The 20,233-nt window shown below is 42.2% G+C and overlaps 1 protein-coding gene across 2 annotated transcripts in view; it reads left to right on the top strand.

Annotated features, from left to right (window-relative positions):
• Window positions 1–20,233, top strand: part of gigyf2 (GRB10 interacting GYF protein 2) — a 28,649-nt gene that overhangs the window by 6,634 nt on the left and 1,782 nt on the right. The window contains exons 11-27 of one of the 2 annotated variants that reach the window (XM_061693925.1): window positions 45–183; window positions 539–793; window positions 878–1,038; window positions 3,407–3,563; window positions 4,761–4,927; window positions 6,599–6,693; window positions 6,943–7,071; window positions 7,156–7,286; window positions 7,371–7,471; window positions 8,779–8,919; window positions 9,019–9,177; window positions 10,649–10,939; window positions 13,217–13,339; window positions 13,416–13,670; window positions 13,820–14,019; window positions 17,991–18,142; window positions 18,264–18,463. In XM_061693925.1, coding sequence (XP_061549909.1) covers window positions 45–183; window positions 539–793; window positions 878–1,038; window positions 3,407–3,563; window positions 4,761–4,927; window positions 6,599–6,693; window positions 6,943–7,071; window positions 7,156–7,286; window positions 7,371–7,471; window positions 8,779–8,919; window positions 9,019–9,177; window positions 10,649–10,939; window positions 13,217–13,339; window positions 13,416–13,670; window positions 13,820–14,019; window positions 17,991–18,142; window positions 18,264–18,463 — 2,856 coding nt within the window. The remainder of the gene's footprint in view (window positions 1–44; window positions 184–538; window positions 794–877; window positions 1,039–3,406; window positions 3,564–4,760; window positions 4,928–6,598; window positions 6,694–6,942; window positions 7,072–7,155; window positions 7,287–7,370; window positions 7,472–8,778; window positions 8,920–9,018; window positions 9,178–10,648; window positions 10,940–13,216; window positions 13,340–13,415; window positions 13,671–13,819; window positions 14,020–17,990; window positions 18,143–18,263; window positions 18,464–20,233) is intronic. The other variant, XM_061693924.1, reaches the window with a different exon arrangement.

Genomic DNA, 20,233 nt, shown 5'->3' with positions numbered 1-20,233 from the left:
TTAGTTTACCACTCAGAGAGTGTAACCTTCTGTTGCCTTAGCAGAAAGCCTCCAAAGAGCCCATCCTGGAGGAGGCAGAGTTGGATTTTAAACCCTTGGAAGAGTGTGAGGAGGTGCTAGAGGAAGAAGACAGTCAGCCCAAAGAGACAGAAACAGAGGCCAAGCAAGATTCTGACCGAAAAGGTTGGCCCCTTTTAAAATTAAGGCTGCCATTGTCATGCTCAATAAATCTCACAAACAGGACGTCCAGCTGAAATATACGAAGAAGCATTTTCACTGCTAACTACTGGAAGAGAATCAGTTGTTATATATGAGTATAGGTCAAAGGAAAGTGAAAGTATTTGAGTGAAACCCACAGACAAAAAGCCAGTGGCCCAAATATTCAACCAAGCAAGAGAAAGAGCTGCTTAAAAGCCCATTACTGTGCCCAGCGGATCATGAGAAACCTTTTTTGTTTGTTTGTGATCAATTATAGCACTATGGACAACAAAAACCTGTTTACACTCTTTTACACGATATCATCTCTCGCTACTCTTAGTATTCACAGGAGTGAGTGGGGTGTCTGAGGAGGCGCCATCTGTTCCTTCGCCTGCCCCTCCACCAATCCCAGAGGCCAAGACTACTCCCAAGTCTGTGCCGCCGAGCCATCCCAACAGAACGGAGGAATCTGAGAGGCTGACGGAAAGGCAACTGCCCCTAGAGCGACCACTAGAACCCTGCAAAGTTCCCCTGCATATAACCATGTTGAACAGCATGCCACTACCCATGACCCGTATCTCCACCACCCACACAGGTGACTGCTTTTTCGGTTGGACTGTAAAGAATTGTTTAAGAAAAACACAAACAGAACCACGGCGTATCGATCTCTTCCTCACAGACGTTCGGACACCATCATCCACCATGCAGAAGCCCATGGAGGTTCCTGTGGCCATGAACAACCCCCTGCCCTTTTCTTCATGTGTGTTGGCCCCCATAGCCAGGCCCATCGTCATGTCACATGACACAGAGGAAGATGAGGGGTTGAAGCACTTTGAGCAGGTAATTTGATAATGCAGTACATAACCCGAATTGGTATGTCATTGTTAGACAGCGCCGTAGTCCATCACTGACCTCGTGAAGTTGTAATTAGTTAATATTTGCATTCCTTCTTGTGCCACGTGACCATCAGGTGTATAACAATTTTGGATTTTCCATTTTAGTTATTTTTTAAATTTTGTTTTGAATTTTTCAAATTCAATTTGTTTTAATTAGTTTTTAGAGCCGGTATGTTAGTTTTTATTTGTTTTTATTTGTTCAAAAGTGCTTTTAGTTTTTTGTGTTAGTTTTCTTAGTTTTTTTTTCCCAAGTGTGAGGAAAAAAAAGTTCCCAATAAGTATTGTGCAACAAAAACTCAACAAAAAGTACCATTGGAAAAATAATGTATTCCCATACTAACAGATGAATAACCATCCACAAATCAAATACAGGTACTGTATAACAATCCACAGAATCTGAAGTGCAATAAGTGTAGTGCAAAATATATCTTCTAAGTCTAGATTAGATGGATCACGATGTAAAGTAAAACCATTCACAAGACACATGCTTTTTAAAATTTTTTGTTAAACTTAAAAAAAAAAAAAAAAAAAAATGTGCGTGCTTTTCTTGGTGCTAAATTGCAAACTTCTCAAGTGGACTTTCAAATCTGTGACTTTTAGATAGACAGACAGAAAGTAAGCTTGCTTTTACCTTCTCGGCCAGTGAAAGTGCATCCAGTGTTTTTTACTGTTGAATCCATGATTATTGTGACAAAGCTTTTCAAGTTTTCCTGGTGTTGCTGAAGTAGTGCTGAAAATGTGGTATTGTTGCAGTAGTTCAATCACCTGCTGTGTCAGCGAGACAATCTCCTAGTCTGCTTTCCCATCTGCCTGTCGTAACGGTAAACAGCGGCATTTTGAGACACTCTGCAGTTGTCCGTTTCTCTGTGTTTTCGCACAAAAGACGAATAAGCAACATGCAGGTTCCATGAAGGCGGTAGCTAGTCGGTAGTCGTCTTAGCCATTTCCGTTAGCAACACGTAACAACAAAAACAGCTTGGACATAAAAGTTTTTCCCTTTTTTTTCTGTCGTCGGCCCTTGCGTTGGTTTGGGGACTGGAGTGGGGGCTGAGGACGGTCGGTGCGGGGGTGCGGCCGGGCGTTTGCCTTGTTGGCTGTCTCGGTGTTGGCATGGACGAGTTTTGTGGTTTCGCTCGTCCGGTTGACTGGGAGTTGGCTTCGCTGGGGCTCCGTACGGAGTGGGCTGGGTCTTGGGCCGCGTCGGGCACTGCAAGTCGTGGGGGCCTCCTTTGAGCGGAATGGTCTTGTTCCAGGTGTTGAACTGGGGCGACTGGTCATTGATTTTCGCAGGGGCGCGTCCTCTCACGTGAATGGGGAGGAGAAGAACTGGAAAGAAAAAAGAAATATATCTATCTATCTATCTCTCTCTCTCTCTCTCTCTCTCTCTCTCTCTCTCTCTCTCTCTCTCTCTCTCTCACACACTCTCACTCTCACTCTCACTCTCACTCTCACTCACTCACTCACTCACACAAAATCAAAGGTACCGGCTGCGGGGTGACTTGTCGTGCTGGCCGTGGCCGCTTACAGCACACCTTTGCTGGATGCGAGCGCGCCAACGGCCCGCAGAAGAGGACCGAGGTGGGAGGAGCATATCAATGTGGCACAACTGAAGCGAATGGTCATTCAGTGTGTGTTAAGAACCCCACGATCCAACTCTTGCGAGGGACGGGAGCCTGAACGTTGCATTGATGTATCTGACATATCTATGAATGCTTGACCACCCCAAGCCTCTACTCTAGCATACACCGCAATATCGACAAATCAGAGCCAAGAGGTTTTCCATATTTAAATTGGGGAAGATGAACGATCGAATCAAAGTAAAGCTCATTTACATGTTGCATATTAATTAGAAATCCGACCTTCTCAAATGCTAGGCCGAAAAGATTAACTAGCATACCTTAAAAAAGGACATTTCGGGCACTTCTATTCAAAACTATCATGCAAACCCAATAAAAGAATATCAAAGATGATCAAAATTGACTTTAAAAAAATGGATGGATGATGATGGAAGGGGACCTATAAGTATCTGTGGCTGGTATCAGCAGCTTTCATAACACCCAATACCTTGAAATAAGGTCGGTATAGCCCTGATAACAATACCTGGTATCGGTACTCGCCCATCCCTAACTTCAAACCGGGAGAGGGTGGTAACATGCGCACCAGGGCAGTGAGCATGAGTTCCTGAATTTTTTGTGACGAAGGTGACTTTTGCCCCCTGCCTCTGAAGCTACACTATGAAGTTTCATTGCATTATTGATGACATACTCTGAATCGCGTCACTCCCTTGCCTTTCTCCACCCTTCTATCTCTAGGAAGCAGAGAAGATGGTGGCTTACCTGCAGGATGGCGTGGTGGATGATGACAGACTTGCAGCAAAAACCTCTGAAAAGCCCAAACCTGCAGGCCTGCCGCTCACCCACAAGGCGGCACTCAAATGGTTTTACAAAGACCCTCAAGGGGAAATACAGGGTAAGACCCACTGGCCTGGAGACTAGTTGCCGACCTGATGGCGACGCGAGTCTCCGCTGGTTGTGGAGACGTCTTTGTGATGCCACCTGGAGTCTCCTTGAGACTAGCCGGGTGGCCAAGAAGTCGCAGTGAAATCGAACGTTCGATTTCATTGGAGACCTTTTAGCGACTCGTCCATTAAGAAAAAAATTAACGGAGCTGAATATTATAGAGTGAGTGCGAAAGATGGCATTTAAAGCTACAGGCACACAAATGAATCCTCCGCGTGTGCTGGTGTGTGAGACTTTTGCCTTAATTACACTTCATAAAACCACTGAATAGCTTTCCATTCTCCTCTGTTGTTTTTATAACAATGTTTTACCATATGATAATGCTACTTGTCTTTTTTAAATTTATTTATTAATTTTTTTTAAATTGTGTTTTGGGGGGAACTCGAACAGATGAATTGCATTCCCATTCATTTTAATGCAGAAATATGTGTGTTTGAGATAAGAGCATAGTCACAGAAAAAAGTAAACTCATATCTCAAGGCATTACTGTACATGTTGTTTCATGATTGTATTGTATATAAGGCTATATAAGTGATTTCCGGGTTGTAACAGATTTTCGGTTGTAACAGTGTCTGGAGACATCTCAGAGACAATCTTCCTGGTGAGAGCGCAAGTAATATTTTGGACTCTCAGGCCCCGGAGTCGCCGCGACTGATCAGCCTCAGCAGTCGCGGCGACGTCTCCCCAGTGAGATAAGCCCTTAAGACGGATGGATGCAGGAAGTCACAAAGTTAGAATGTATGGGAACCTCAGTGAGCCGAGTTTGAATATCCATCCATCCATCCATTTTCTATACCGCTTCTCCTCACTAGGGTCACGGGGGTGCTGGAGCCTATCCCAGCTATCTTCGGGCGAGAGGCGGGGTACACCGTGAACTGGTCGCCAGCCAATCGCAGGGCACCTATAAACAAACAACCATTTGCACTCACATTCACACCTATGGGCAATTTAGAGTCTTCAACCTACCATGCATGTTTTTGGGATGTGGGAGGAAACCGGAGTACCCGGAGAAAACCCACACAGGCACGGGGAGAACATGCAAACTCCACACAGGTGGGACTGGGATTTGAACCCCGGTCTGCAGAACTGTGAGGCAGATGTACTCAGTTTGAACATGATCTCTCCCCCCCTTCCTCCCTCCCATCAGGACCATTCAGCAACCAGGAGATGGCAGAATGGTTCCAGGCAGGTTACTTCACCATGTCGCTCCTGGTTAAAAGAGGCTGCGATGACATTTTTCAGGCCTTGGGGGAGATGATGAAGATTTGGGGGAGAGTCCCATTCACTCCAGGACCTGCGCCACCACCTCTCCAGGTGTGTGTTCAACAAATATGTAAACAATTTAATGTAAACAATTTAAACAAACCGATATACAGTGGGTACGGAAAGTATTCAGACCCCCTTAAATATTTCCCTTTGTTATATTGCGGCCATTTGCAAAAATCATTTCATTTTTTCTCCTCATTAATGTATACACAGCACCCCATATTGACAGAAAAAAAACGGAGTTGTTGGAATTTTTGCAGATTAAAAAAGAAAAACTGAAATATCACACAGCCATAAGTATTCAGACCCTTTGCTGTGACACTCATATATTTAACTCTGGTGCTGTCCATTTCTTCTGATCATCCTTGAGATGGTTCTACACCTTCATTGGAGTTCAGCTGTGTTTGATTATACTGACTGGACTTGATTAGGAAAGCACACAGTGCATGTCAGAGCAAATTAGAATCATGAGGTCAAAGGAACTGCCTGAAGAGGTCAGAGACAGAATTGTGGCAAGGCACAGATCTGGCCAAGGTTACAAAAAACATTTCTGCTGCACTAAAGGTTCCAAAGAGCACAGTAGCCGCCATAATCCTTACATGGAAGACATTTGGGACGACCAGAACCCTTGGTGGATGTGGCCAAGTACAGGGATATCCTGGACAAAAACCTTCTCCAGAGTGCTCAGGACCTCAGACTGGGCCAAAGGTTCACCTTCCAACAAGACAATGACCCTAAGCACACAGCTAAAATAACAAAGGAGTGGCTTCAGAACAACTCCGTGACTGTTCTTGAAGGGCCCAGCCAGAGCCCTGATTTAAACCCAATTGAGCATCTCTGTGGAGACCTGAAAATGGCTGTCCACCAACGTTCACCATCCAACCTCTCAGAACTGGAGAGGATCTGCAAGGAGGAAAGGCAGAGGATCCCCAAATCCAGGTGTGAAAAACTTGCTGCATCATTCCCAAAAAGACTCATGGCTGTATGAGCTCAAAAGGGTGCTTCGACTAAATACTGAGCATCGGATCTGAATACTTATGGCTGTGTGATATTTCAGTTTTTCTTTTTTAATAAATCTGCAAAAATTTAAACAATTCTGTTTTTTTCTGTCAATATGGGGTGCTGTGTGTTCATTGAGGGGGGGATAACTAAACTTAATTAAATAAACTTAAATGATTTTAGCAAATGGCTGCAATATAACAGAGTGAAAAATTTAAGGGGGTCTGAATACTTTTCGTACCCACTGTATATAGTGAGTTCGCTGTTTTGTAGTAAAATTTTTACACCAAGTACCACCTTAAAAAAAAATTATTTTATTGAATTCCCCCTAAAATCCTTGCACACGCGAGTAGTTTCAAGCATACTATAACACACAAAATTCATTTTCATTGCTCATTGAATGCCATTCTTCACTCTGGGGGAAAAAAAGAAAAAGTAAAACTTTAAATTTAAGTTTAACAGTAAACTTAGTTGCTTTCCACATCTTGGTAAGATTTAAGATTAATTGAGTGAGAATTGGTTGTTATGGCTGCATTTTTCAGAACAGCCTTTATTTTATGTAGGGTTTTTGCTTAAGAGGGGTTTGAGAATTTAGCTGGATTCTAGTTCTTATATGCAAGCATCAGTCGCCCTAGATATACACGACACTCAGCTCTTCTTTTCACGTTTGTAGCCTGATTATGAACAATCTTGTGTCTTTGTCCCGTGATGTTGACGTAGGGGGATGCCAATCAAGAAAGGTTGAAGAGGCAGCAGGAGCTCACTGCTCTCAACCTTTACCAGTTGCAGCAGCTACAATATCAGTACCTGTTAAGGTAGTACATCCATCTGTAAAAATCTGCAATGCTGCATGATATCCAAATAAAGACACTTAGGTATGTGCCTCTTTCAGCCCAACCTGCTACAGGAGTTGGAAGTAAATGATTAGTTTTAAATACTCTATCACATTTACTGATGGCCACACAAACACTCCTATTTTGTAGCATTAAAAAAGCATATATATCAAATTATATATATATATATTTTATATCAAAGGGTGAAATGTCTTTGATATGGCCTTTTAGGCAGCAGTATGCTCAGGCCCTCGCCCAGCAGAAGGCTGCAGTCCTGAGCTCGGCTCCTCTTCAACAGCAGCAACAACACCAACAGCAGCTCAACCTGCTTCAACAGCAATACCAGGCTCTCAAGATAAGGTCTACACAACTTCAACTTTATCACTACCATAACACTTACTTGTTATGGTTGTAACAGTTGATTGGTTTCCCCTCTTTTTGCAGAACATCTGAGAACCTTCTGCCTCCTGTTTCACGTTCCCTGTCTGTACCCGACTCAGGTTCTGTATGGGAAATGCAGAACCCGTCCTCTCAGGCTTGCTGCACACCAAACCTCCCCCCAGCTACTTCAAGCAGTGAGTGAACCTCACTGAAGTATAAAAACAATTACCAGTGCGTGTCGTACTGATTTTTCTTTTTTTTTTTTTCTCTCTCAACAGCATGGGATGGCAACAGTGTGTGGGACTTGCCCATAGACTCCATGGCAAAGGCGCCTACCATCGAGCAGATGCAGCAGTTAGAGAAATCAAAGGCTGCAAAGGTAATTCATATTCCTGCTTAATGTGAAATTCAGAATACACTAATCAACTATTTATGGGGAATAGGGACAAAGCCCTGCCACGAATAGCGAAAAACCGTGAGTAATTGACCATCACCTCCCAATGGTTGTAATTGCCTTTGATCATAATATCATTTAAAACTCATTTTATAAAATTACACTAAAAAATAAATGGCTTGCGCGTTACTTGATTTTGAAAAAAAATGCACCAGAGTGCGCATGTACATGCAGATGTGGCGAAGAGTCTCCTAACTTCTGCTAATAACCCAGGCTCATCATTTAGCGACTAACAGAGGATATTAAAATTATTGTTATTTTTTTTTTAAACGCACCAGGTGAAGTCACAAACTGAATATATGGAGGTTACTGGATAAACCGAAACTTTTTCCCCAGCTTTTATCACTGCGGTTTATTTTCATTTTCCCAATCCCAGGAGTGTCATGTCTATTCAACAAAATCATGCTTATTCTCCTTGAATTTTTCAATGAGCTTCATGCTGAAGTGTTATCTGTTCACGTTTTTTAATGAAAATCTGCAAACATCGAATATTTCGATCGATATTTAGTAGGCTTTACTCGATCAGGATATTTGGGACGCCCAGACTTCCCTCTCCCCAGCCACTTCATCCAGCTTTTCCGGGGGGATCCCGAGGCGTTCCCAGGCCAGCTGAAGGACATAGTCTCTCCAGCGTGTCCTGGGTCGTCCCCGGAGTCTCCTCCCGGTGAAGGCCGATAAAATCGGCGCAAAGTCTAATATTTAGCTCTATTCCGCTCAAACGCTCACACCCTCATGTTGAAAACATGGACTACGTGTTCTGCTTCTATTTGACTTGATGACGGACTTCAGTGAGCGGGGTGACTTCGAATAAATGTGACTATAGTTTCTGGACCTTATTTTTGCTGTGCATGTTTTGTTGTGGCACAAGCAGTATTTTCACTTATGTTATTTTGTGCTGTTTCCACGTGTTTATATTACTACAGTAAGGCTTGCAGTTTTTTTCTCTCCCATTTCTATTTGCAATATCTGCATTGCAGCCTATGTGAAAAAAAGTTCAGATTTTAAAATAGTGAGGTGACGCTTATACGTTATACGTTTATTCACCCTAACACAAAGTGCCTTGTTAGTATGGAATGATTTGTTTCCAAAAGGTGAATTCCAACTGGGGTAGAAGTTCTGCCGTAGAACTTTCAGAAAACACTTGTTTTCCAAAAGGTGAATTCCAACTGGGGTAGAAGTTCTGCCGTAGAACTTTCAGAAAACACTTGTTCTCTTCTTGTGTTATCAATCAGTTGGAACTGGAGAGGTGTGAAGCCGAAATGAGAGCCAAAAGGGAAGAAGAAGAGCGAAAGCGTCTGAAGGAGGCTCTGCGGGCTCGTCAAGAGGAAGAGCGTAAGCGCCTAGAGGAGGAGGAGTTGGCGAGACAAAAACAGGTTGAGCGATAGAATTTTTATTTATTTATTTATTAGGAAATTGCCTCCACAACATTTGATCAGGGGGTTGGTAGCACTAACAATTGTGTAAATCTGTAGGAGGAAGCTCTGAGACGACAGAGAGAGCAGGAGGAGGCACATAGGAGAAAAAAGGAGGAGGAAGAGAGAGAGGCACAGGAGGAAGCCCTGCGAAGACTTGAAGAGAGGAGAAGAGAAGAGGAGGAGAGGAAGAAAAGGGAGGAGTTCCTTCGCAAACAGGTTAAGGCAGCTGCTCACCTTCTCTAAACTTTCAAATGCACACATCCAATGTGTCAGTACTTTTTGCACAACTTGCTGTTCTCTAACAAGGAGCGATAGGGCAAAATTCACAACACGTTTGGACCATTCTGTTCATTAATGGCTCAAATACCATTTCCTTGGTTCAGTTGCAATTAGTATTGAAAGAATCCTCTTCATCGAGCTGTTCACATTTTGACATCATGAGATCAAGCCGATGCTTAACAATTGATCAACAGTACCTTTTCATTGCGGGGCTTCAAACAGGAAGTGGCCACTGAGTATTTGTCAGAAGGTTGCAACACAGACTTGAAGCCAAAGAAAAACAGAAGATGGGTCCTTGGAAATTTTTATAGATCATACACATTTATTTATTGAACAGGAAGTTATGCAAAACGTACTGAATCATTAACAGTTGGACATGTCAGTTCTAAAGTTTACAGGGAAAATAAATTTCACCTGTAAAGGTTATAATGCATTTTCATGGCCTAAAACGTTTTAAATTCAATCCTTTCGCATATATCATGATATATATGTAAGCATAAAAGTTGTTTTTGAACGGGTTATATAGTGCGTCAACAATGAATAAAACAAATTAAAAAAACAAAGATACTATGTAATTTTGAGAATATGTATCGTACAGATCTCAAAACAAAACAAATCAGCACTGTATGGCGCAAAATAGTGCAAACAAACACAAATAAAATTTGTGACTTACAGGAGCGGCTCGGCACCGTGGAAGGACAGGTTTTCGCTGCGCAAGCTAGCCAGCCACATCTCGTGGCTGGAGTATAGCATTCCCTCGGTAGTTTCTGAGCTGTTGGGAAAGCAGGGAGGGTGGATGACTGTTCGATGTAGACCAGGGGTGTCAAACTCATTTTTGTCACGGGCCACATCGTAGTTATGACTTCCCTCAGAGGGCTGCTACGACTGTGAACCCATATAAACAAAAGATTACCTCATATAATTTATATACAGTATACGCCACACATTGATGAATAACCAGTTTTGAAATCAGAAGCCTATAAAATCATGTTTTTCAGCGATTACATTTCTTTTCAAAGGGTGATTGGTAACACAAAAATGCTTGCAAATATCTCAATGTTATTAAACCAGAACGCAATTAGCAATTTTGATTTGCTTTCGCGGGCCACATTAAATTATGTGGCGGGCCAGATCTGGCCCCCGTGCCACCAGTTTGACACGTGATGTAGACGCACGTATGGCTGGCAACGCGCCAGGGATCGCAGTTGTTTATTGCAGAGAGTAGGTAGCTGTGCGACGGCCAGTTACCAGGTTTGCAAGTCAGTCGCCCCCTGTAATTTATTTGCAAGTGTCCAGTTCTGTCTAGTTCAGCTGCATCGCTCGGTGAGCGGCTGGCTTTAGACAAACCTTCATTTGCTTATTACCGGAGTGAGCCATTTCCCTCACCTACCACATCTGCCCCCAACAGGAGGAGGAGCGCAGAAAACAAGAGGAGCTGGAAGCATTAAGGAGGCACGAAGCGGAGAAGCGGGCAGAGGAGGAGGCGGCGGCGGCGGCTGCGGCTGCTGCTGCTGCTGCTGCTGCTGCTGCTGCTGCTGCGGCGGCAGCGGCAGCGGCTGCCCTGGCTGAGCAACAGCAGGAGGAGCAGAAGAGGAGGGACCAGGAGGCGCAACGACAGCAGGAGCTGCAGAGACAGAGGCAGCAGCAACAGGAGGCTCTCAGGAGACTGCAACAGCAACAGCAGCTTGCACAAATGAAGGTAAAATTGTTTTTTGCTCGACAGTAACCACAAAGCTTTGTAGGTGCACAATCCAAAGCAATAAGACAACAAATACATAACAGTGCCAAACCCAAATACAGCTGCTGCACATTGTGTTGCTTGGCAAAAGCTCCTGATTAAGTAGAAAAGTTGTGAAGTCCTTCTTGAAACAGTCTGCTAACTCAGTAAAACTTGAAGATTGTAGTAAGACATTCCAGAGTTTGGGTGCGCTCCAAATTTGGCACAGGTCATGTGGTGCGGGGGACAGACTAGCTGTCCCTCAGCTCAATGAACATTGGTGCTTCACATTATTTGCAGATTGCATGCAAACTAAGTATAAATGAGCACAATAGCATTTCCAAGGATGTAACACAGTGATGCATATCTTTTTGTAAGCACAAATAAAATTGCTTGCCGAGGGAGCCAATTTAAGCCGTTTGGTCTTTCTGGAGCTTTAGTTTGTCCTGGACATTTCCTTGAGACATGTCTGAAAGGTCATCCTTAGAAAGTCTCAGCTAGTTTTTCTCTCTCAGCCCAGTTAAGTGACATCGCAATGAAAGAGTGGATGTTTATAAGGCTGTAACGATTCCGTATCGAAACCGAAAATACAAGATCTTGTGCCATCTTTGAAATGGCAGAACCGCAACACGACCCTTTCAACGCTGTCCCTTTGTTCCACATACAAGGGTGCTCATAGTGCCAATAAACTTAATATAATTAATATTTTTTTAAGTTAATTTAATCAAACGTAAGCATAGATTGAAGATGCATTTCTTCATCAAGCCTCCTCCAACTGCTTGGGGCTTGGAACTGCTTTTTCCGGTTTGACTGCATGTTGCCATTGCTGACGCAAAGTAATCCACCTATAGTCTGGCGGATAACTGTTACTTTCAATTTTCACTACTTACACTAGTCTGTGGAGTAGCAAAATGTCCTGCCAACAAGGCGACACAGTCCGCATACTTCTGCGCATTTCAGAGAGTACGAAAAATGCGCTGGCCCTGCTACCCAAGTTGTGGATTCGCACAGCACTTAGCTGTGCATCCTTCATCTCGGCTAGTTCATTCAGCTCAGTGCGAGGAACGAGGGGAGCGGCGCAAAGTGAAATTCCATTTTTGTCGGCAGTCTTGTGTCCAATAACCTGAGTACGATGACTGTGCCTTTTGCAACACCGCTGTAACACCTGTGGTGTAGTATAGTGTGTACTTCGCGTACACTGTTGTTAACCTGGCTGCACAGAGAGCACTGGGCTGTCGCAAACTCATTTGAAGACAATATGAGAGGTTTTTTACTTATTTTTAAATTTAATTTCTGGTTTTCAGCACAGATAGGAAGTCTGTTATGGTGTTACCTCAATGTTTACGTTGTTGCAGTTTGTGGCACAGACAACAAGTTTGTTTTCTTAACTCCATTGTCGTTTAGTTCTTATCTTTTAAACAGCTATTTTGTTAGAGAAAGTTTTACGTATTTAGTTATTTCATTTCTGGTTTACACCATAGACCAGAGACTATTGTTATATATATTTTTTTTCATCATGTATAATTAAGTGTCCTAAATAAATAGTCCAGTTTTTGCTATCATAAGCCCCCCCTCCACACAAAGAAATCGCATTGCGTTTCGAATTGTGGGTCAGAAATCATGATGCACATCGAATAGTGACCTTGGTGTATCGTTACAGTCATTTAAAACCTTTGTGACATGGAGTAGGCTACTTCTCATGTACACAGATGATACTATACATTTAGAGGAATGAGCAAGCCTTTGGGCTGGATTTGATTTTTCTTATGATTTATTTCAGGATTTTCAGTTTTTAAGAACAACACCATAAATACAGCCATATGAATTGATGCATTGGAAATGTAACGTTTTGTAAAATAGCACACGGCCCCATCAACTGGACACATTTGATTTTAAAAACAGACAGATGAGTACATCATTTGTACATGAGGTAAAAACAAAATCATATTAATCATATCATATATTAATGATATAACAATCCTCCATTCTCCTTTTTTAAAATTGCATAATTCATAATTTCAAGTTATGAGTTAAACAATTGTTTGAAAGAATTTGTTAAACCAATTTTATAGAAAAATGGCTATAAATGCAACCAATATCACTGAACTGTTGATAACGTAAATGATCAGTGGCCTGGATTAAAGAACGGAGTGGGCCTTACCTTGCGCACCCCTGATTTAAATTATAATATATTTAAAGAAGCAAACAGAAATGAATAAATATTTGTTAAGCGGAACCAATACTCTTTCCTGTTTCCAGCTTCCGTTGTCATCAAAGTGGGGCCAGCAGTCTGCCAACACTAACAACAAGAATCAGAACACCCTGTCACTGGCAGAGATCCAGAAGCTGGAAGAGGAGCGGGAAAGACAGGCACTAGAAGAGGTAAAACCATACTGATCACCAGCCTACTTGGGTTTTTGTATAATTCTAACACCATTATTTTGCACCCACCCCGTAGCAGCAGCGCCAGCAGCATGAGCTCCTGAAACTGCAGCAGCACCAGGCTCTGCAGCAGGCCCAGCAGGCCCAGGCCAAGCTGTCGGGATGGGGGCATGCCGCCAAGCAGGCGCCTGTTATGAAGTCCCTTCTGGAGATTCAGAGGGAGGAAGCGCAGCAGATGAAACAGAGGAAGGAGCAGCCGCCACAGCAACAGCAACAACAGCAGCTGCAGAATCCCATCTTTACCCAGCCGACCCGACCGCAAAACAGAACTGTGGGTAACACATATTGTAGTATCAATGAGCAAAGGGCCATTTGTTGAGGATCCTAACCTGCTTGGTGGAAGAAATTAAGACGAGTATTGCTACATTTTTTCTTTGTTTTTGTTTTTTTGTTTTTTTTAAAGTGTAATTTTCGTCACAGGCATCTCTGAGCAACTCCGTGTGGGGCTCGGTGAACACCAGCCCCTGCTCAAACTGGGCGGTGGACGCGAGCAGCATCTGGGGCGACACCCACAACTCCAACATGGGCTTCTGGGACGAGGCTGTGAAGGAGGCCGTCCAACAGCCTCCCCCCACTAGGAAAGGAAATGCGCAGAAAAACAAGGGCAATGCCAATCACAGGTATGAGTCAAGGCTGCCAAAACTGACCAATGTAGAGTGGATAGAAAAAGTCTACACAGCCCTGTTTAAATTCCAGGTTTTTGTGATATTTAAAAAATGTCAGATAGATAACATGAATACACTTTTTCTACCATTAATGTGGTCTATAACCTGTACAACGCAATTGAATTTTTAAAAAATCTTTTTGACAGGGGAAGTTAAAAAAAAAAACTGAAAATATGTGGTTGCACAAGTGTGCACACCGTCTTATAACTGGGCATGTTCAGAAATTAACCAATCAGATTCAGACACGTTAAATGAGAGTCAGCACATACTTGCCACCATTTAAAATGCTCTGATTAACCTCAAATAAAGTAAGCTGTTCCAGACTTTTCTTTCTTTCTAGCAGAAGCCTGAAGTATTTGTCCTATCACTGACTGCTATTTTGAACTGTTCATAATTCCCTCCACCTTTGTACTGGCACCAAAGAATGATGCTGCCAATGCTTAGTAAAAAATTACTTCACAAACAGATGACCACTTTATCAAAAGTTCCCCTTCACATTGACCTGAAAAGAAAGACTAAAAATGCTTCACTATACAGAGACTGCGACCAAATTGGTCACATTTGCGACCTTGTTTTCAGCTTGTGTGATTAAAAATACCATCTTGTCACACTTGCATGAGTCCATGTTTAATGGTTGAAAGTCTTCTTTTTTCAACTGCAATCGACTACTGCATGCTCTGAGAGCGAGAGCGTGTGAGGGATAGCGAGAGAGAGAGAGAGAGAGCGAGCGAGCGAGAAAGAGAGCTGTCTATGATTGGCTTTCCGCTGCAACATAACTGCTTCTTCCAGATAGGACACGCTATTATCACAGCACCGTCGCGTACATGCGCCCCACATATGCGGGTCACAGACGGGCCAATATGCGGTTGTGTCTGGCCAGTGGCCACCACGTACCTATATTGACACTGGCCTGCTACTTATTCATTTTAAATAACAAGTATGAACCGTCAACTCATCTGGACTACTAGTGAGCAAGCTAGCTTGCCCGCACCTACCTTGTAAAGTCTGGTAAACTGGTGAACTCCTCCCGCTGCAAGTCAGCCACAGCTTTTGTTTTTACATTATCAATCCTGCCACATTTGCCACGGCAATAAACCCAAAAGTTGGTTCCTGAGTGACATCACGTATGATTCTCTCAAAATTACATGTGGGGGGGCTATACCGTTAACTGCAAAGATTCACTGCTTAATTTGTCTCTCGTTTTCATTTCACTCCTTATTCAAAGTTTTTAATAACTTTATGATGCTATCAAATATATCCCAATCTATAGACATACAGTGGGTACGGAAAGTATTCAGACCCCCTTAAATTTTTCACTCTTTGTTATATTGCAGCCATTTGCTAAAATCATTTGTTTTTTTTTTCCTCATTAATGTACACAGCACTCCATATTGACAGGAAAAAAAACGGAATTGTTGTAATTTTTGTGGATTTATTAAAAAGGAAAAACTGAAATATCACACAGCTATAAGTATTCAGACCCTTTGCTGTGACACTCATATTTAACTCAGGTGCTGTCCATTTCTTCTGATGATCCTTGAGATGGTTCTACACCTTCATTGGAGTCCAACTGTTTATACTAATTGGACTTGATTAGGAAAGCCACACACCTGCCTATATAAGACCTTACAGCTCACAGTGCATGTCAGAGCAAATGAGAATCATGAGGTCAAAGGAACTGCCTGAAGGGCTCAGAGACAGAATTGTGGCAAGGCACAGATCTGGCCATGGTTACAAAAAAAATTATGCCGCACTTAAGGTTCCTAAGAGCCCTGTGGCCTCCATAATCCTTAAAAGGAAGACGTTTGGGACGACCAGAACCCTTCCTAGAGCTGGCCGTCCAGCCAAACTCGGCAATCCGGGAGGGAAGAGCCTTTGTGAGAGAGGTAACGAAGAACCCAAAGATGACTGTGGCTGACATGCAGTTGGGAGATGGGAGAAAGTTGTAGAACGTCAACATCACTGCAGCCCTCAACCAGTCAGGGCTTTATGGCAGAGTGGCCCGACTGAAGCCTCTCCTCAGTGCAAAACACATGAAAGCCCGCATGGAGTTTGCAAAAAGAAAAAACACCTGAAGGACTCCAAGATGGTGAGAAATAAGATTCTCTGGTCTGATGAGACCAAAAATAGACCCTTTTGGCCTTAATTCTAAGCAGTATGTGTGGAGAAAACCAGGCACTGCTCATCACCTGTCGAATACAGTCCCAAAAGTAAAGCATGGTGGTGGCAGCATCATCCTGTTGAGCTCTTTTTCAGCTGCAGGGACAGGACGACTGGTTGCAATCGAAGGAAAGATGAATGTGGCCAAGTACAGGAGTATCCTGGACAAAAACCTTCTCCAGAGTGCTCATGACCTCAGACTGGGCCAAAGGTTCACCTTCCAACAAGACAATGACCCTAAGCACACAGCTAAAATAAACGAAGGAGTGTTTCAGAGCAACTCATTGACTGTTCTTGAATGGCCCAGCCAGAGCTCTGACTTAAACCCAATTGAGCATCTCTGGAGAGACCTGAAAACGGCTGTCCACCAACGTTCACCATCCAACCTGACAGAACTGGAGAGGATCTGTAAGGAGGAATGGCAGAGGATCCCCAAATCCAGGTGTGAAAAACTCATTCCCAAAAAGACTCATGGCTGTATTAGCTCAAAAGGGTGCTTCTACTAAATACTGAGCAAAGGGTCCCAATACTTATGGCTGTGTGATATAAAAAAAATTCTTTTTTTAATCTGCAAATATTTCAACAACTGTTTTTTTCTGTCAATATGGGGTGCTGTGTGTACATTAATGAGGGGGGAAATGAACTTAAATGATTTTAGCAAATGACTGCAATATAACAGATTGAAAAATTTAAGGGGGTCTGAATACTTTCTGTACCCACTGTTGACATAAAGATATGTACAAAGTTAAAAAGCCCAGACTACTTTAAAGATTAAAAAATTTAAATAAAGTGAAATAATTGCAGTAGTAATGATTTATCCATGTTCTGGTTGGGACTATGTTTTTAAATGGGTAAATTGGTTTGTTTTGCTCGTAAATACATTGCAAAATAGTGTAAATAATCATAAACAATACTTTCATTTGATGCTGGTACACTTATACAATCGTTTTTAAACGAGTCAATTTTTGTCAATAATATGGTTGTGGTAATGCTCAAAATTAAGTTGATTTCCCAGGGGAAGAGGGTTAGGAGCCCTTACTATAAGAGATGACTGCTAACCACTCTAGTCGAACAAATGATGAAATATAAGTTACGCCTTTCTTTTTTTCTTTTTTCTTTTTTAATTAATTGACCTGTTTTCTCTCCACAACTACCTGTTGCAGACAAACTTCTTATTCACAGTAAAATATTTTTGCAAATATATCTCGAGTCACTGTCAAGCTTAACTTCATACGAAACTATGGTATACCATGGTCATGCTTTACCTCCTCAAAAAAGGGTGCGACCAAATCCTGTGCTGGTGTGACCAACTGAAACGGTTTGTCACACCAGTGCTACTAGTGTAAAATTTAGTGTAGAGCCCTGCTTATAGGTATGGTGTTTTTTTTTTGGTGGTGAGCACTGTTGTTTGCATCAAACATACCTGGAATTATGGCCCAAAAATGTTCAACCTTAGTTTCACTGGACCATAATAAAATCAGAAGTGAAGCATGCTATCTCAGTTGTTTATTTTTACTTCGCCTCAAAGTTTATTTGTTTTTTTAAGTTGTATAAGTTATAAGTGATACTAATGGTGGAAAAAGTTTTGAAAAGATTTTTCTGGTCTTTTAAAATGAATTAATTTATTTATTTTTAAATATCACAAAATCCTGGCATTTCAACACACAGTCTGTAGACTTGATATCCTCTGTATAGTCCTGACTGTAAACTGTGAGTTATGCCCACTTTTCTCATGTTGTCTTTTTTTTTTGTTTGGGCATGTAAAGTCATTCTTTGAGTGGGCGTGCCAACAAGAAGGTAGAGGAGGAAGAGAAGCTGCTCAAATTGTTCCAAGGAGTCAACAAGAGCAAGCAGGACAGCTTCATGCAGTGGTGTGAGCACACTCTGCACAGCCTCAACACAGCCAACAACCTGGATGGTAAATATTGGAAGAAATTGTGCGGCATGGAAGCAAAACCATCCATTTGAGGTCATTTCACCCACCACCACCCCCTCCCCCCAGCCACACACACCCACACACACATGCGTTTTCTCCATAGTTCCCACGTTTGCGTCGTTCCTGAAAGAAGTGGAGTCTGCATACGAGGTCCACGACTACGTCAAGGCCTACCTGGGGGACACTCCTGAGGCCAAGGACTTTGCCAAGCAGTTCCTGGAGCGCCGTGCCAAACAGAACGCTAATCAGCAAAAAACGTCACCGCTGCCGCAGAACCAACCGCAAGCCCTGAAACAGCAGCAGGTGAGCAAGAGATGTACAACCCCAATTCCAATGAAGTTGGGACGTTGTGTTAAACATAAATAAAAACAAAATACAATGATTTGTACACCTATATTTAATTGAATACACTACAAAGACAAGATATTTAATGTTCACACTGATAAACTTGATTGTTTTTAGCAAATAATCATTAACTTGGAATTTTATGGCTGCAACACATTCCAAAAAAGCTGGGACAGGTGGCAAAAAAGACTGAGAAAGTTGTTATGCTCATCAAACACCAGTTTGGAACATCCCACAGGTGAACAGGCTAATTGGGAACAGATGGGTGCCATGATTGGGTATAAAAGGAGCTTCCCTCAATTGCTCAGTCATTCACAAGCAAAGATGGGGCGAGTTTCACCTCTTTGTGAACAAGTACGTGAGACAATAGTCGAACAGTTTAAGGACAATGTTCCTCAACGTACAATTGCAAGGAATTTAGGGATTTCATCATCTACGGTCCATAATATCATCAAAACCAACCCCACATTGAATGCCCGTGACCTTCGATCCCTCAGGCGACACTGCATCAAAAACCGACATCAATGTGTAAAGGATATCACCACATGGGCTCAGGAACACTTCAGAAAACCAGTCAGTAAATACAGTTCGGCGCTACATCAGAATCAGAATCATCTTTATTTGCCAAGTATGTCCAAAAAACGCACAAGGAATTTGTCTCCGGTAGTTGGAGCCGCTCTAGTACGACAACAGACAGTCAATTGACAGAGAACACTTTTAAGACATAAAGACATTGACAAAAAAAACAGTTACTGAGTCGTAAAGAGTTGCTAGCTACCTGGTAATGCTGGTACATTTTTTTTTTTTTTTTTTTTTAAAAGACAATTGTGCAAAAAGATGCAGAGTCCTCTAGCACTTAGAGCAGTTCGAATGTGCAACATCCATAAGTGCAACCTGAAACTCTACTATGCAAAGCAAAAGCCATTTATCAATAACACCCAGAAAGGCCCTGGCATCTCTGGGCCCGAGAATAGTCAAACCAGTTAAGTTTAGGGGGCCACTTTTTCACACAGGGCCAGGTAGATTTGAATAGTTTTGTTTTTTTTCTTCCTAAATTAATGAAATCAACATTTAAAAACGGCATTTTAAGTTCACTTGGGTTATATTTGTCTGGTATTTACATTAGTTTGATTATCTTAAACAGTAAAGTCCGGAAACGATGCAAAAATATAAGAATATAAGAAAGGGCTCAATACTTTTTCATGGCACTGTAATTCAACAAACATGACGCTTCGTGTTTGTGCGCAGCCGCAATCTGGCATCCTGTTTTGTGCGTACTCATTTTGTCCACAGTAGAATTCGCATTTGTTTTTGTAACGTGAACGACTACATAAAATGTTCGGATTTAACAAACACACGAATTGGCATCATGCCCTGCAGCGTGACCGTAGCCTATGACAGACGTCTTTACCTTTTTAAATCCAAGGCCCATCCTTTTCACTAAAAAGTTGCCCAGGGCACTTTCAAATATCTAAACATCATCGTTTTAATTGCTGCAACTCTGATTGGATTAGTATTCCATATCTAAGTTAAATTTACTTAGTTCATTGAGATAATCTTATAAATTAAATTTTACAATGGTGTTTCGACAATGAAGTTTTGTCATTTCATCGCTGTAGAATGGAGACTTTGTATGTCCAAATATGGTCAATTAATATTTTTTCCCAAATTGGTACTGTTGGTCTGTCCCCACATTTTCATTTTTAGGCATTGTTCACCAATTTAAAG

The sequence above is a fragment of the Phycodurus eques genome, chromosome 13, assembly GCF_024500275.1.
Source record: "Phycodurus eques isolate BA_2022a chromosome 13, UOR_Pequ_1.1, whole genome shotgun sequence".
In the NCBI taxonomy this organism is placed as follows: domain Eukaryota; kingdom Metazoa; phylum Chordata; class Actinopteri; order Syngnathiformes; family Syngnathidae; genus Phycodurus; species Phycodurus eques.
The sequence above is the reverse complement of the archived record's forward strand: the minus strand, read 5'-3'. Positions and strand labels throughout refer to the sequence as shown.